Source organism: Ostrinia nubilalis, chromosome 4 (assembly GCF_963855985.1).
Source record: "Ostrinia nubilalis chromosome 4, ilOstNubi1.1, whole genome shotgun sequence".
Lineage (NCBI taxonomy): Eukaryota > Metazoa > Arthropoda > Insecta > Lepidoptera > Crambidae > Ostrinia > Ostrinia nubilalis.
This window is the reverse complement of record NC_087091.1, coordinates 9,625,131-9,640,035: the sequence shown is the minus strand read 5'-3', so window position 1 is coordinate 9,640,035 and position 14,905 is coordinate 9,625,131. Positions and strand designations below refer to the sequence as shown.

Sequence of the window (14,905 nt, the reverse complement as noted above, 5' to 3'; positions counted from 1 at the left end):
GGTTTGCATTACGCGGCAATTCTAAAAAATTTTCAAGTTAGTGAATTAATTCAATCATATTTTTTTATAATTAATGATCGACTCGGCCACCCACATTGTTTCAGAATTATTATGAACGTGTGGGTTGAATCTATTTTAACAACTTTACCTTTCCCACGAGTCGAATATAAAGCTAGCTAAATCAGTAACTCAATTAATAACTTAATTATGAAACGTATTAGTTCGAAGAGATCAAATGATTTCAGAATATTAGTACCTCTACATCAAAATTACCGGTAATACTCGTACCTACCTAAATTATGCCTCAAAATTGTTTAATTGAAAATAATTCGCTTGGAAATAACGAAAATGGCAGTAAGCAATATCCTTTAAACGTTTTATGAGAATTAAAACCTAATCCCGTTTTACAGTCTGCTTGATATCCAGAGCGCTTATTACATTTCATAGTTGTGACAATTCCTATTAAAGCCAAGAGTAACGACCTAAGTATTTCAAAATTTTATTCATCAGTCTTGAAGTAGACGTTTTATACTTCGTTAAATAAAGAACCGCTGCCGTAATATCCATTGTGACAATACCAAGAAATTTAAATTTACGTGAACTGTTCACTGATTCAGTTTACACGTTCTAACGAATTTAGATCTATAAATCATTCATAACATAAATTACATTTAAATAGGCCATAAACTGTACGTTCATGAATGAACTTTAATGAAAGTCTATAGGTAGTAAATAATGCAGGAAACGGCAAACAAGAAGTAAACAGTACAAGCCTTCCGGTTGAAATTTGAATATGTCTATAGGAGGCGTTAAACTATGAATAAAACTAGAATCCCTGTTAATGTCAATGGTTAAAAAAAGTGTTTTTATAGAAAATATTCTTCTTTAGTATGTTTTATGGTGGCCTAGCGACTAATTTAGGAAATCTCCTACTTTGGCTTATGTCTTGGTGTGTTGTAAGTACTTGTGAGGTTCCCTTCTTCGATACTACTAAGCTGGACCAGGCATTGATTATATCCGGTTAACATTCCTATAATTCCTTCATCGTGATCCAAGACGATCTATTTTGTGGAAAAACGGAAGTTCGCTAGACATCAAACAAAATTACCCTTGTCTTTGTGCGGTTCAATTTTGTTCAAGACAGATAAGTCAATTCTGAATATAGTAGGTAAAACAATATTCAGTTCGTTTAACTTATTCTCTTTGTAGTGTGCTCTGTAAAGGTTCGACCAAACCAATATTATGGCGATGGCGATCAGACTTAAACGCATTGATCGCCATCACCTTCGCGCACGCAGGCTGATCGCATTGGTTTGGCCGAACCTTAACAAACGAATTGTTCGAACGGGTCGAGCGCTAATCATGCCCTTCAGAGCTCGGAAAACTTTTTCCTTATCGGGCAATCTGTGTACTTTTATCATTGGAACCAGCGGAGCTGCCGTTGTTTCTGTGTTTTCCTACGGAATATTTTCCTCTCAACCATAGCGACCATGCCAGTCAGTATCAATAATTCGGAATGTAGTGTTCTATCAAGTTTGGGAATATTTTTATCGTCGAATTTAGGAGACGATATGCAATCCTGTATCCTATATCTTAGTGTGTTTAAGAAGTTATGAAGGAATAATCTCAGGCTTAGAATAGTTAAACATGATGTTGCGATTAACTTTCAAACTTACTGTTGGCTTCTCGAATGGGACCATTTATAGAGGTGAAACAGTGTCTATTCATTTTGAAACTTTTAAAGTCAATACAATTTAACGAGACAAGAGTTCTACTTGCTCTAAGAAACAGAGATCTCAGAAATGAAAGACATTCACGAAACTTTATAACAACAGCGACATGATTTCAACAATATTTTATAATAAACCAAAATAATTTAAGATGACTTTCACAAGAAACCAAAGTCAAAGCGTAAAATATTATGACAAGGTATGTCTGAATTTGAGCAAAATATAGCGGTGGTTTTTGCTGAACTGCCAACCCTTTGAGATAAAAATGTGGCTGTCCAATTTTATAGCACGTATTTTTTCGTCAAGAAATTAGAGGAATTTTTCGGCAATTTTTCGTATACAATTTATTTAAGAATGCAAGATTTTCCTTTAAATTATGTTATATAATTATTTTTCCAGACATCTCTTTATCGTCTGCGATAATGCGTTGAGCAGGTGATTTTTCCCACAATTTTAATGTTAACCCTATTATTAAAGTCGTTAATTTTTATGGGAGCCATTTTGCCCAAACAGCAGCAAACATGACAGTCATTTAAAGCAACCAAAATGCAACACCACCAAGGTCAAAATTAATCAAAGTTATAATCACCAGCTTAATATGTTTAATGGTTTATGCTATGGTGATTATAACGTTTAAGCCTACATAAAATATTACCAGCTATTTACTTTGCTCACCTATTATTTACAGGTTTAAAGGCGTCGCAATGAATGTGTTTTTCTCAGTTTTCCTACATCTTACGCGTAATTTGTGACAACTGAGGTAAACTTAATGTCAGAACGCCGCACGTAGGCAACTGACATGGGTCAATCGGATCGGACTACGCCATAAGGTGTCTACCTAAAAATAGAATCATATTTTATATTCGGTTATAAGTCGATTCTTGCATTGTCCAAGCCACACTGGGTAAAATAGTACACCTAATGATTTTACACAACATGATTGTATCCAATCTAGGAATTGAACGGACCCACCGAGTTGAGCATCACAATCTGTTGTCACGGCGTCGTCAAAGTAATTAACATAATTTCAGCTACTGGCAGGCATGATAGCTGGGCGCATGCCTCCCCAATAAGAGACGCTACAAAGCAAGATTTTATAACCATCAGGCACTGAAAACCATCAGCGAGTGTAGGTGTACTTCCTACTCGTTTACTGAGAAGCGGTAGTCCGTTCATCGTCATTGTGGGTCCGATACTCACCCATGGTTTTTCTAATCTTTATTCTCTTTCTTTTTACTCTCACCTTTTTAAAAAACATTGTTTGATTTCCACTGACCTTTTTCTTATTTTTCATGTGATTAGCGTCTCTGGACTCCAGGGCGGTGCCGGGGGCCCGCGCGCCCCACAGCTTCATGGCCATGTGTGCGTACGCGAACGTGATTACGCACAACGGGATGACGTACTGCAACAACAAACACACGTCAGGCGTCTGGTAATAACGATACTTGCATTCACACGTGGGAATTTTAACTTTCCAGAGTAATATTGCATAATACAGGTTGGCTACGTCATAGATTTTATACCAAACATACTACAGACGACAACACATAAAGCTGTGGCATCTCATAGTGTTGTTTCGCAACAACAAAGTATTCAGATATGCGATCTGTAATGCGGACTGTATCTTATGTAGAGAAATTAGCTTTTCCTACAAGAAATGTAGAGATCTTCCAGCAATGCAAAAGTATCAAGACCATTACAATTACTAGTCGTACCAAAACTATTACAGTTTCACCTATTAGGAATTTTCGTATATGGCCAAGAAATGCCGCAATTGTAAAATTAGCCTTATGATAGATAACACAGAGAAAGTACAGTAACATTTCTGAATACTTTATTAAATATTTCTTCGAAGCACGCCTTCGCCATCACACTGCAAGGGCAAGCTTCTCATAAAAATTCCCGATGGCTCCCGAGTCTGCTGGCAAATGAGCCTGATCCACGGCTGACGCATATAAATCGGCGTCCAGTGCACTTACACTAATCTAGTCAGGGACACGCGACGGGAATAACTACACAGGGTGTAAGGACAAACAAGTTGGAACTTAAATTGCTTCTGGGTTAAAAACCAGTGGTTTTATTTGTCGGAAAATTCATGTTTTTTATGGTCAATCAAAAGTAAAAAAACAAAGATAATTAAATATTCAAATAACATGCTCAGTACCACAAATCAATTGTTTCAATTACGTTAGGTATTCAAAAAACAACGCATGACTAAAATGTTTAGGTCTACAAAAGCCATCGAGCAAATTCAGCGTTCATTACCGAGAAAAAAATATCTGATGTCCATTTTGGGACCGTGATCTGAGTTCACAGTTTTAAGTTTTTGCTTATTTACCCCTAACACCCTGTATAAAGGTGCGTATTCATAGTAAGTATTATTATGGACATAAAAAGTAGCCAATATCAGAATCGTTTACTTAGAGATGTGCCATTTCTGTGACGAAAGGATTTATTATTTGGATATTTTATTTGTATGCTTCTATTTATACCGAAATAGAATTCTTCCCAACATTACGATACCATTTATCATAGTTCATGTTGACAAATGCCAATCATTAATGGAATTAAATGGACCACACTTCCTGGATATACGTAAACATCCCCCGAACCACCAAAGCTTTTAAGGTCGGCGGGGACGATTTCAACGCTGAAATTATTTATTAGTCTGTGACACTCAATCTGTTGGTGGCATGAAATTCGATTTCGGGTGACAAAAAGGACGGTTTATGTGGTTACAATCTGTCAAGCGAGTACAATACATTTTTTTGTAAACGCAAAAATGTTTGTAGAATAAAATACTTTGGTGTGAAATGTAACTTTCTACGTGATCAGCAAGAAGAATGTGATGAAGTCGCACAGGTTCGTAAGAAAGTAGCAACTAACTTTAAAGTTTGGCCATATATTTCTCGTGACTAAGTTACAATATGGTATTCTTTAGATACTGTTGAAGCTGCTAACGCTTTTTTTTTTTTTTTATGTGATAGGAGGCAAACGAGCAGACGGATCACCTGATGGTAAGTGATTACCGTCGCCCATAGACACCCGCAGACCCAGGGGCGTTACAGGTGCGTTGCCGGCCTTTAAGGTAAAGATACGCTCTCCTCTTGAAAGCTTGCAGGTCGTATCCGTCCGGAAACACCGCAGACGACAGTCCATTCCACAGTTTGGTTGTACGGGGCAGAAAGTTTCTAGAGAAACGTACTGTTGTGGACTGCCAACCATCTAAGTGATGGGGGTGGAAGTGCTGTCGGGTAGATCGGTGGCGAAAAGTGGCGGCAGGAATAAGTCCGGATAATTCTTCGGAGCACTCCCCGTGATACATGCGATAGAATATGTACAGTGAGGATACATCTCTACGCAGCACCAAGGGGTCAAGCCGATCCGAAATGTCCTGGCAGTCAACGATTCGAGCTGCTCTCCGTTCAATGCGGTCCAGAGGGAGAAGCTGGTACTGGGGCGCACCTGCCCAAAGATGAGAACAGTATTCCATATGAGGCCGAACCTGCGCCTTGTAAAGTTGCAGACGATGGGCTGGAGTGAAATACCGTCTCGATCTATTAAGCACACCAAGCTTCTTCGAGGCTAATTTAGCCTTACCCTCTAAATGACCACGGAACTGGACTTCGCTCGATATGTCGACACCAAGGATTCCGATATTGGCTGAGGCAGTTAGGGGAGTGCTCTCGAAACAGCGGGATACGACAAACGGCAACTTTTTGGCGGTGAACGCGCAAACTTGTGTCTTTGTAGGGTTAAATTGGACCAAATTGCGTCGACCCCAGTCTGAGACCTCCTTCAAGGAGGTTTCAATTTCGGACACAAGTTTGTTACGGCTCTCAATGACGTTCTCCCGAGAGATATTTGCGCGGCCGGTATAAGCGGCATCAACCGTGCTGTCGTCCGCATAGCAATGAATGCCGCTAATTTGCAGCATATCATTGATATGCAGAAGGAAGAGCGTAGGCGATAGCACACAGCCTTGGGGGACACCAGCATTCACAGACATAGAGTCTGAGCATTTGCTGTCGACAACGACCTTAATGCTTCTGTCTGCTAAAAAGCTGGCGACCCATCCGCATAATTTCTCGGGAAGCCCATAGGAAGGGAGCTTCGAAAGAAGCGCTTTGTGCCAAACCCGATCGAAGGCCTTCGCCATGTCCAAACTGACCGCCAATGCTTCCCCCTTAGTCTCGATCGCCTGTGCCCAACAATGTGTCAAGTAGACCAGAAGATCACCAGCCGAGCGACCTCCACGGAAACCGTACTGTCGTTCACTTACAAACTGGTGGGCCTCTAGGTACCGAAGGAGCTGGCTGTTGATAATGGATTCCATTATCTTCGAGAACAAGGAGGTGATTGCTATCGGCCTATAGTTGGACGGATTTGAGCGGTCACCTTTTTTAGGGATCGGGTGCACCAAAGCTGTCCTCCATGAGGTCGGGACTATGCCAGAGAGGTAGGAGAGCCGAAAAAGGCGCGTTAAAACCGGTGCTAACTCTGGAGCGCACGTCCTCAGCACGATAGGAGGGATTCCATCGGGCCCACTCGACTTATGGATATCCAGGGAAAATAGAGCCAGGCGTACTGAGCTTTGGTGGAACCGGATATCCGGCATACAGCTCTCACACCTTGGTATAATCGGTGGCTCATGTCCCCCGTCATCCAGTGTCGAGTTGGACGCAAAGAGTTTGCCCAGAAGATCGGCTTTCTCCTTTGCATCGTGGGCCAACGAACCGTTTCCCATGTGCAGGGGTGGAAATGATGGCGTGCAGAAATTTCCTTGGATAGCTTTGGCAAGAGACCAGAACGCACGAGTTCCAGAAGGAAGACGCTCTAGCTTCCCACCAATTCTACCAATGTGCTCCGACTTCGCCCTTGCAATGACTCTTTTGAAAGACCTAGAGGCAAAGTTAAACTCCTTTTTTAATGCGCTGGTGTTTTCATCCCGTAGCCTCGCTGCATTTGCCCAGGTTTGGCCTACCAACAACAGGTTTTACGCCGGAAGCAGGAATCCTAATTCCTGCTTCCGGCGTAAAACCTTTTTGCAGGATTGACCAAACCAAGGCTGAGATTTGCCACCAATGGGAACAACAGAAGACGGTATGAAAAGTTCCATACCCTGCAGCACCACATCAGCAACAAGATCAGCAACGACGCTGCAACGCTTGATGTAACACGTTATGATATTCTCGTATCAAGTACATTTAATCCTTTCAATTGAACTTTCACAATTTTTAAGATCGAAGTGACTAGAATTTGTAATTACTGGAACCATTAAAAATATTGCACAAGGTGGGGCGTGCATGGGGCTTTGAGAAATAATATGGGGTCAACTTACCTGAAATATATACAGAATCAACCGGTATATAGCCAGCGAGTGTAGACCGAACTCACTGGGAGCACAGAATGGCTTTTTGTAGAAGATCTTCGTTACTGCAAAAGAAAATAACTTTTAAATAATAACCACTTCCCAAAGGCTTACGATTTAGATGTCGATTCGATTGTCAATCACTGGACTCTTAGTTTGGTCAAGATAGTTAAGCCCAAATGTGAAATATCTACGACCGGATTGTATTGCGGTCGGGTTCACTCCTAACACTTAGTTGGATAGTTTGCGGAATTATCCTAGGCTTTAAGTTGATGAAACCGAAACCATAACTTAGGCAATTATGCATAGAATATTACAGAAATTCTACCCACCAATTAAGTTTAGCAAACATATCGTTTGAAATTGGTGTGGTTTGCGGGTGCTTTCCTATGAGCGAAAAGTTTTGGAATCGGATCGTTAATTTCCGAGATTACCCCCTAGTGATAATATTAAGTCTCTTCGTATGGATCAGCACAAAACTCATTTCAGATTTTAAATGAATTTAACATTTAATAATTGTAAAATTGTTTATTCGTAGCGCGTTATACCTAGACGGACTTTGGTTCCAAGCAATCTACATGAGAGTGTTTACCTTTCATGTCACCATCCATCTTTTGTTATTGTAAGAAAAGAATATCCTTTTTTACGCACAGACGACAGCACGTCAAGATAGACACGGTGGCATCTTGTGTAGTTGTAATACGTGCGATTTTGCAGTAAAAGTGTAAAGAATGTACTTACAGCAAGCATTTTAGTATCTCTTACTTCCAGTCAGTTAGAGGTATAAGCATAACGTGATACGTTTTACCTACGCCCTAAATCAACTCGCTTTCTTGCAAAAATTGGGTTGCGTCATGTTGAAACTATCTTATTTATTTTGAAAAGCTAATCAAATCTTGAAAATCTTGCTATTCGGAAATTGCTGAGTTCGATTTGAGTATTCCTCAATAAATTATCTTATTTAATTAAGAACTTGGGCTATTTAAGTTACGGCGTTCGTTGTTTCATTTGAGAGTTTCAAATTGAGTTTTGACATCACGTAGACTAACTTACCTGGGTCCTGTTCATCTACCATGATGACGACCCACGACATGGCCATAGGAGCTGCCAATGAGAGCGCCAAGAACCATATTAGCACTATGATCACTTTGGCGACCTTCTTCGAAGTGTGGGCACTGAAACAAATACTTTATTTAAACACAGTAACTACAAACAAGACTTTACGCTGATACAAATTTACTACTTTAAGCCCAATATTTTGTGCTTTAAGCGGGACTTGGTTCCACGACCTTTCGCCTGCCTAACGAATGTCTCGATCATAAGCTATTAGGGTGACATTGGTAAATGTATCGGATTTCTCAGGTGCCTGCCAAATATGTGTAATTTTACGCTGTAAGGCCGGGTAGCAGAGAAAATGGCGAAAATGAGGTTTTCATTTTTCATTTTTGAGGTACTAAACAGTAAAATTAAAGGCTAAGATTTTTATTGGGCATAGTTGAGGATATTTTCTAGGGCTATTAACGGATGGAAACACGATTTGATGAAGTTGACTCGATAGAATATATTCCCAAAGTTACCTCTATTCGTTTTCTATTTATGGTTTTATTTTTAAAATAAGCGATTTGAGATTCTAAATCTTTTACTAAACTAAAGTTCAGAAATAACTTGAGGGCTTTTAACGGATGAAATTTTTATATTGCGTCTTATTTAGTTACTATGTTAAAAAATGTGGAAAAAATCGTCCATGACGGCTTGGACAATCTCAATCAGTCGCGCGGTGGCGCTTACGGAGGACGGACGCGTGTCAGTTTTTTGGCCGTGACAGTTCGCGATTTGTCAATATTTTTGACAATGATGACTTTGATGAGTCACAGTATAATAATATCAGTGTTACTGGAGAAAGCTTAAATTTTTGATAATTAAGAATTATCAATTTTGTCTACCTATTGAAATTTAAATCGTTCGCATCCTTTTAAACGAAGACTCTACTCATGATACATATTACATTCCTCAAATATGAGACAAAACCAATAAGTTAAAATTACATTTTAATAGTACCTACATACACTCGTCTTACACTCTTTAGAAGAGCACACTGACACAAATAAATAATAAAAAATACTGTCTAAGGTCTGTAGCTAAAGGTCTAAGCTGTAAGATAGAAGAATCTTCTAGCCAAAAAGATGGCAGATGCAGCAGATGTTAACGGATTTAAAACTGGAGTTCATATGACTCCTTGTAGACTTGAGTCTCTAGAGCGTCCCTTCCTCCACCATGCGTAAGAATGTTTCAAAAATACTGTCTAAGGTCTGTAGCTAAAGGTCTAAGCTGTAAGATAGAAGAATCTTCTAGCCAAAAAGATGGCAGATGCAGCAGATGTTAACGGATTTAAAATTGGAGTTCATATGACTCCTTGTAGACTTGAGTCTCTAGAGCGTCCCTTCCTCCACCATGCGTAAGAATGTTTCAAAAATACTGTCTAAGGTCTGTAGCTAAAGGTCTAAGCTGCAAGATGGAAGAATCTTCTACCCAAAAAGATGGCAGATGCAGCAGATGTCAACGGATTTAAAACTGGAGTTCATATGACTCCTTGTAGACTTGAGTGTCTAGAGTGCCCCTTCCTCCACCATGCGTAAGAATTTTCAAAAAAATACTGTCGAAGGTCTGTAGCTAAAGGTCTAAGCCGTAAGATAGAAGAATCTTATAGCCAAAAACATGGCAGATGCAGCAGATATCAACGGATTTAAAACTGTAGTTCATGTGTATCCTTGTAGTTTTGAGTCTCTAGAGCAGTGGTTCTTAACCTTTAAGTCATGAGGGACCATTTTACCAAATTTCTGTCTTGTCAGGAACCACCTCATAATCGGTCAAAACCAGTTTGACTGCAAAAATCAGTTAAAAGTGGTTTTGACCAAGGTGTGCAAGTGCACATCGTGGACCACTTGGAATGCCTCCAGGGACCACCGGTTAAGAACCACTGCTCTAGAGCGTCCCTTCCTCCACCATGCGTAAGAATGTTTCAAAAATACTGTCTAAGGTCTGTCTGTAGCTAAAGGTCTAAGCTGCAAGATAAAAGAATCTTTTAGCCAATAACTTTAAAACTATAATTTGAACGAATTTTGCTATTAGTGGACAAATTTCTGCTCACGATGGACTAATTATCTGCTATACTCTCGACTCTCTAAAGCACAACATTTATAAAAATTTTGCTGCGGTAATGCACTCCAGGTAACAGTGTGTGATGCTCATTGCTCATAGTGATTTTCGATACAGAGCCCCGTACATACGTTATACATAAATTATGGAAAGAAAACACCCAGACCAATACAAACAAATATGTATGCAATTTTAGTATGATATTTTTATTTATTAATAAACAAAAAGACTGAACAAAATTGATGCGTGTACTGATTAATGTAATTAACCACATGCAAAGCTTTGTGAATTGCAACAACTATAATTTATTATCCAAGCTCTAAATAATCGCTACTACGAGTAACTGATCATAAAATGTTTTTCCAATCGCTCAAGCTCCCGAGGATCTACCGATAGGTCGGGTGACGTAATCTTGAAATTCTTTTAGCCGGCGCGGAACTTCCGGAAGGTCGGGTGACGCCATGCCTCTTTGAACCGTGTTTACTTTGGCAGTTATATTCTATATTTATTAGATTCTAAAATATATTCCCAAAAATTTTGAAAGTTGTTTTAATTTGTATCACTTGGATATGATTTGTATTAGAAAGTGCTGTGAGTGTGACGTTTGAACGGAAGGAAGTCAACCTAACCTAACCAACTGCGTATTTCTAAACTGCGTATTTCTATACTGTGTAGCCGCGAGAGCTCTTTGGCGCGCTGTCTTCGGCGAAGTATTGCGCGCGCAGATTTTGACAGCGCGAAATACCTACTTTAGCAGAAATACCAAGCCTTAATTATAGTTTTAAAATTCCAATGGCATTAGAGCCATCCCGTCCGAGCCCCGTCGCAGTGATGCGATTTACACGGAAAATAGTCCATAAGAAAGCATCAACGACTCAACCAGAAAAAGTAAAAGGTAGATAAAAATAATAATAATATACTTTTTCTTTTGTAATTTACATTGTAAAAAAATATTTTTAAAATTAAGACAAAAATATAAATAAATGAATAATAATAAAACCTGACTGAAATATTTGTATTACCAAACTGAATAGAACCTTTTTTTTATGCTAGACAAGGCAGGTATTTGACCGCAATCGCACCTGATGTTAAGTGAGATGCAGTCTAGGATGGTACATATCTGCCCTGTAAGTGCCTATTCACTCCCGCTCTTGCACACTTTATTACCTAAACGTATTGCAAATAATAATTAAGCGAAAAAATATAAGTTGTTGGTATCGGGGACTATTTCTGACTATTCCAAAATCTGCTTTACTTTCTTTTAACAGATCGTAATGAATTATCCCTACTAAATATTATAAATGCGAAAGTAACTTTACCTGTCTGTCTGTTACGAATTCACCCTAAACCATTGAACCGATTTTGATATTTGGTAAAGAGATAGTTTTGAGTCCTGGGAAAGGACATAGGGCAGTTTTTATCCCGGTCTTTGAAACAGGGGGGGGGGCAATCAAAGAGAACAACAGGACTGCACCGTTCGTTACTCTGGATGAAAAAAAAATAGAATAAAGATAAAAACTGCCCAATGTCCTTTCCCAGGACTCAAAACTATCTCTTTACCAAATATCAAAATCGGTTCAATGGTTTAGGGTGAATTCGTAACAGACATACAGGTAAAGTTACTTTCACATTTATAATATTTAGTAGGGATAATTCATTACGATCTGTTAAAAGAAAGTAAAGCAGATTTTGGAATAGTCAGAAATAGTCCCCGATACCAGCAACTTATATTTTTTCGCTTAATTATTATTTGCAATACGTTTAGGTAATAAAGTGTGCAAGAGCGGGAGTGAATAGGCACTTACAGGGCAGATATGTACCATCCTAGACTGCATCTCACTTAACACCAGGTGCGATTGCGGTCAAATACCTGCCTTGTCTAGCATAAAAAAAAGGTTCTATTCAGTTTGGTAATACGAATATGGCATTCAGTCAGGTACTCCAGTACTTCTTAAATGTTATAAAAATAAATGGCTTTTAAATAATGTTTGCCAAATTGCTCAAATCATTGATTAAAAATCCCCCCTGGCTAGGGGAGACAACAGGACTGCACCCGAATAACATAAAAGAACGCATATTAATAAGAACACCACTAAATAAAACTTTTAAGTTAAGAAAAATAAACAAGATTCTTGTTCAAATATGGCCTAAGAGTTTTATTTATAATTAATTAAGCTATGTTACACCTTAGCTAGATAGACAAAACTTTGGGATTACGTAGGTCGAATGTTGGCACTCATTTTTAAAAAAATCTGTGATTGTACTACCAAAGGAAATCATTATACAGGGTGTTACAATTTTTATTTTTTTCCATCATGGAAGGTAGTTAAAGAGCTGTTGTTTTTTTATGTTATTACTATGAGACACAACTATACCTGTGCAAAAATTTAAATTCGTCAGTTACATAGTTTTGGAGAAAAAAAATAAAACAGTTTTAGGTATAGATGGGTGGCGTGGCTTCCTGGGGGGTGTTGGGGGGGTGAAATTTTGCACAATATACTATCTTTATACAAAGTATCGTTTGACCACAGTTTCGAGCTTCAGGCTTTGGGGGCACTTTTTCCAAGACTATCCTGCTACGCCCTTTGAGAATTAAAGTAGAAATAATTCAAATATTATTATTCCATGTGAGAGCCTCACGTATTCACTATTTGAAATAAGTACGTTATGGTTTGTATTTTCGTAGTCGTAATCACCTCTCTTACGACTATTACAGAATATGTTTAAAACCTAAAAAGTATGGCTTTTATATGACTGCTGGTTTATTCTTTCAAAGATAAGCGGGTAAGCCTGTAAAAGGGCAATGAAATTCAATTTAGAGTTTAGGAGTTTCACAGTATTAATAACACTCAGCCGATTCAGGATCTTAAGATAACCCAATTAAGTATTTTTTGTTTAAATCTCTCTATATCACAGAAAACGAAGAAACGCCCACTATAAAAGTCGAGAAGTTTGAATGACGTTGATGATTTTGCCTTCGGATATACTAACATAAATCGAATTCCTAGAAGTCTTACCTTTTTGTCAAGTTGAGAACTTCTTTTCAGTAATCGGTTTATATTTATCAGAAAGTTTAGATCGAGCCTCGAAAATTCCTAGAATTAAAAGGTTACTAACCTTACTAGAGGTTCGGCCAAACCAACGCGATCTGATCGCGTGTTATCGCGTTGGTTTGGCCGAACCTTAACTTATAGAAAAGTCGTATTCCGTCTAACGTCTGAAAACCGTATAAATCAAATCTGTTAGCGTTTCAGTGCTTCCTGTGAATTGTCAAATTACATCCTATCAGAAAGCCAATTGCCATGTATCCGTGACGTACTAACACACAGCTAAGCCATGTCAGTGTGTTGCAACTCAATCAACAACTCAAATCTGACGTTTCTAGGCTATCTATCAATTAGTACAAGCCGTCCTATGAAGCCGTCTGTTTGATCGTATTACGGAACTGATAACCCTTCATAATACATAACAGGCTCCGAAAATCTGTGTTATGGAAAAAAATATTACAATGCACCCACTTTATGCTCCCATAATAAGGACCACCCTAAAATGTTATAGCGACAGAAAGAAACTATGATATTAAAGAATGTTTTTCTTAGAAACAAACTCATAGAAATTAAGGCTCTAGCTGCTAGTTTATTGTTAAAATTAATAAAGGCATATTTGCTTTATAAAATCATTCAACTAAAAGTAAAAAAATAAAAACACAAACAAATATTAGTACTAACTACTTAAAATGCCAATAAAGTAAAGATGTTTAGAAGTTTTACTGTTTGTGCGAAAATGTACTTTCGTTAAGTAATACTTATCATTTAGAGTTTTTTATCTCACCAATCCACTCCAAACCAAACAAGTCTGTCTTAGTATGATATTTCCATTCATTACATTCATGATGAATGAAGACACCATTCAACTTAATGAGAGCAATCGTTTAAAATAAATGCAAGAGTTAACGAAATGAACTATAACTAACTTTATATTAAAGAAACCCAGACACTTGGAAATCTTGGTATACAAAAAATTCGTTTTAATTCAAATAATACTGAGGTCGAGGGCTGACTTTCTTGCTACTCGTATCGTGTATTCTTTAAAATCAGACTTACGTTATTTTGCGCTTTATTTTACAGTGCACTTTCTGAGTTGCTCGGATTTACCGGGATTGTCGTATCCGAAGTTGTCTGGTATCTCAGAATATAACTTTTGGCATCGTAAAAGTTATTCGAACAGCTTTGAAAATAAGTTCGACAGTTATACAGTGATATGAATCCCTGTATCCCGGTAGTTCCATGGAAGTAAAATAACTACTTCATTTAGGTGCCATTGAAACTTGTTTTTAATATAAATTGTTCGTTATGTGTCATTAGTTAGCAAAATATTCTTGATAGGTATTAATTATTGAAATTAGTATTAATAGTCATAAAAAGAAGACTGTACGCTTAGAAAATATAACATTTTCCCCTAGACAGACCAGAAATGTACGATCATTGGGTTAACCACGAGACCATGTTTTCTTTAAACGAGCAATAGCAAAAACCTGAGTGAACATAAATCAATTTTCAGTATCCAGACGAGGTTTTGCTCCCAGTTTCAGCTCAATTTTGTCCCCAGTAAAAGGCGAGCAAATCTACGTGATTTAATACTTTTTAAC

General features: G+C 38.2%; 1 protein-coding gene across 1 annotated transcript in view; it reads right to left on the bottom strand.

The window, feature by feature from the left end:
* LOC135088664 (RYamide receptor-like) overlaps nucleotides 1-14,905 on the bottom strand; it is an 87,767-nt gene that overhangs the window by 23,228 nt on the left and 49,634 nt on the right. The window contains exons 5-7 of the mRNA XM_063983596.1: nucleotides 8,155-8,276; nucleotides 7,072-7,166; nucleotides 3,007-3,132 (exon numbers count right to left, since the gene is read on the bottom strand). Of these exons, the coding sequence (XP_063839666.1) occupies nucleotides 3,007-3,132; nucleotides 7,072-7,166; nucleotides 8,155-8,276 (343 nt within the window). The remainder of the gene's footprint in view (nucleotides 1-3,006; nucleotides 3,133-7,071; nucleotides 7,167-8,154; nucleotides 8,277-14,905) is intronic.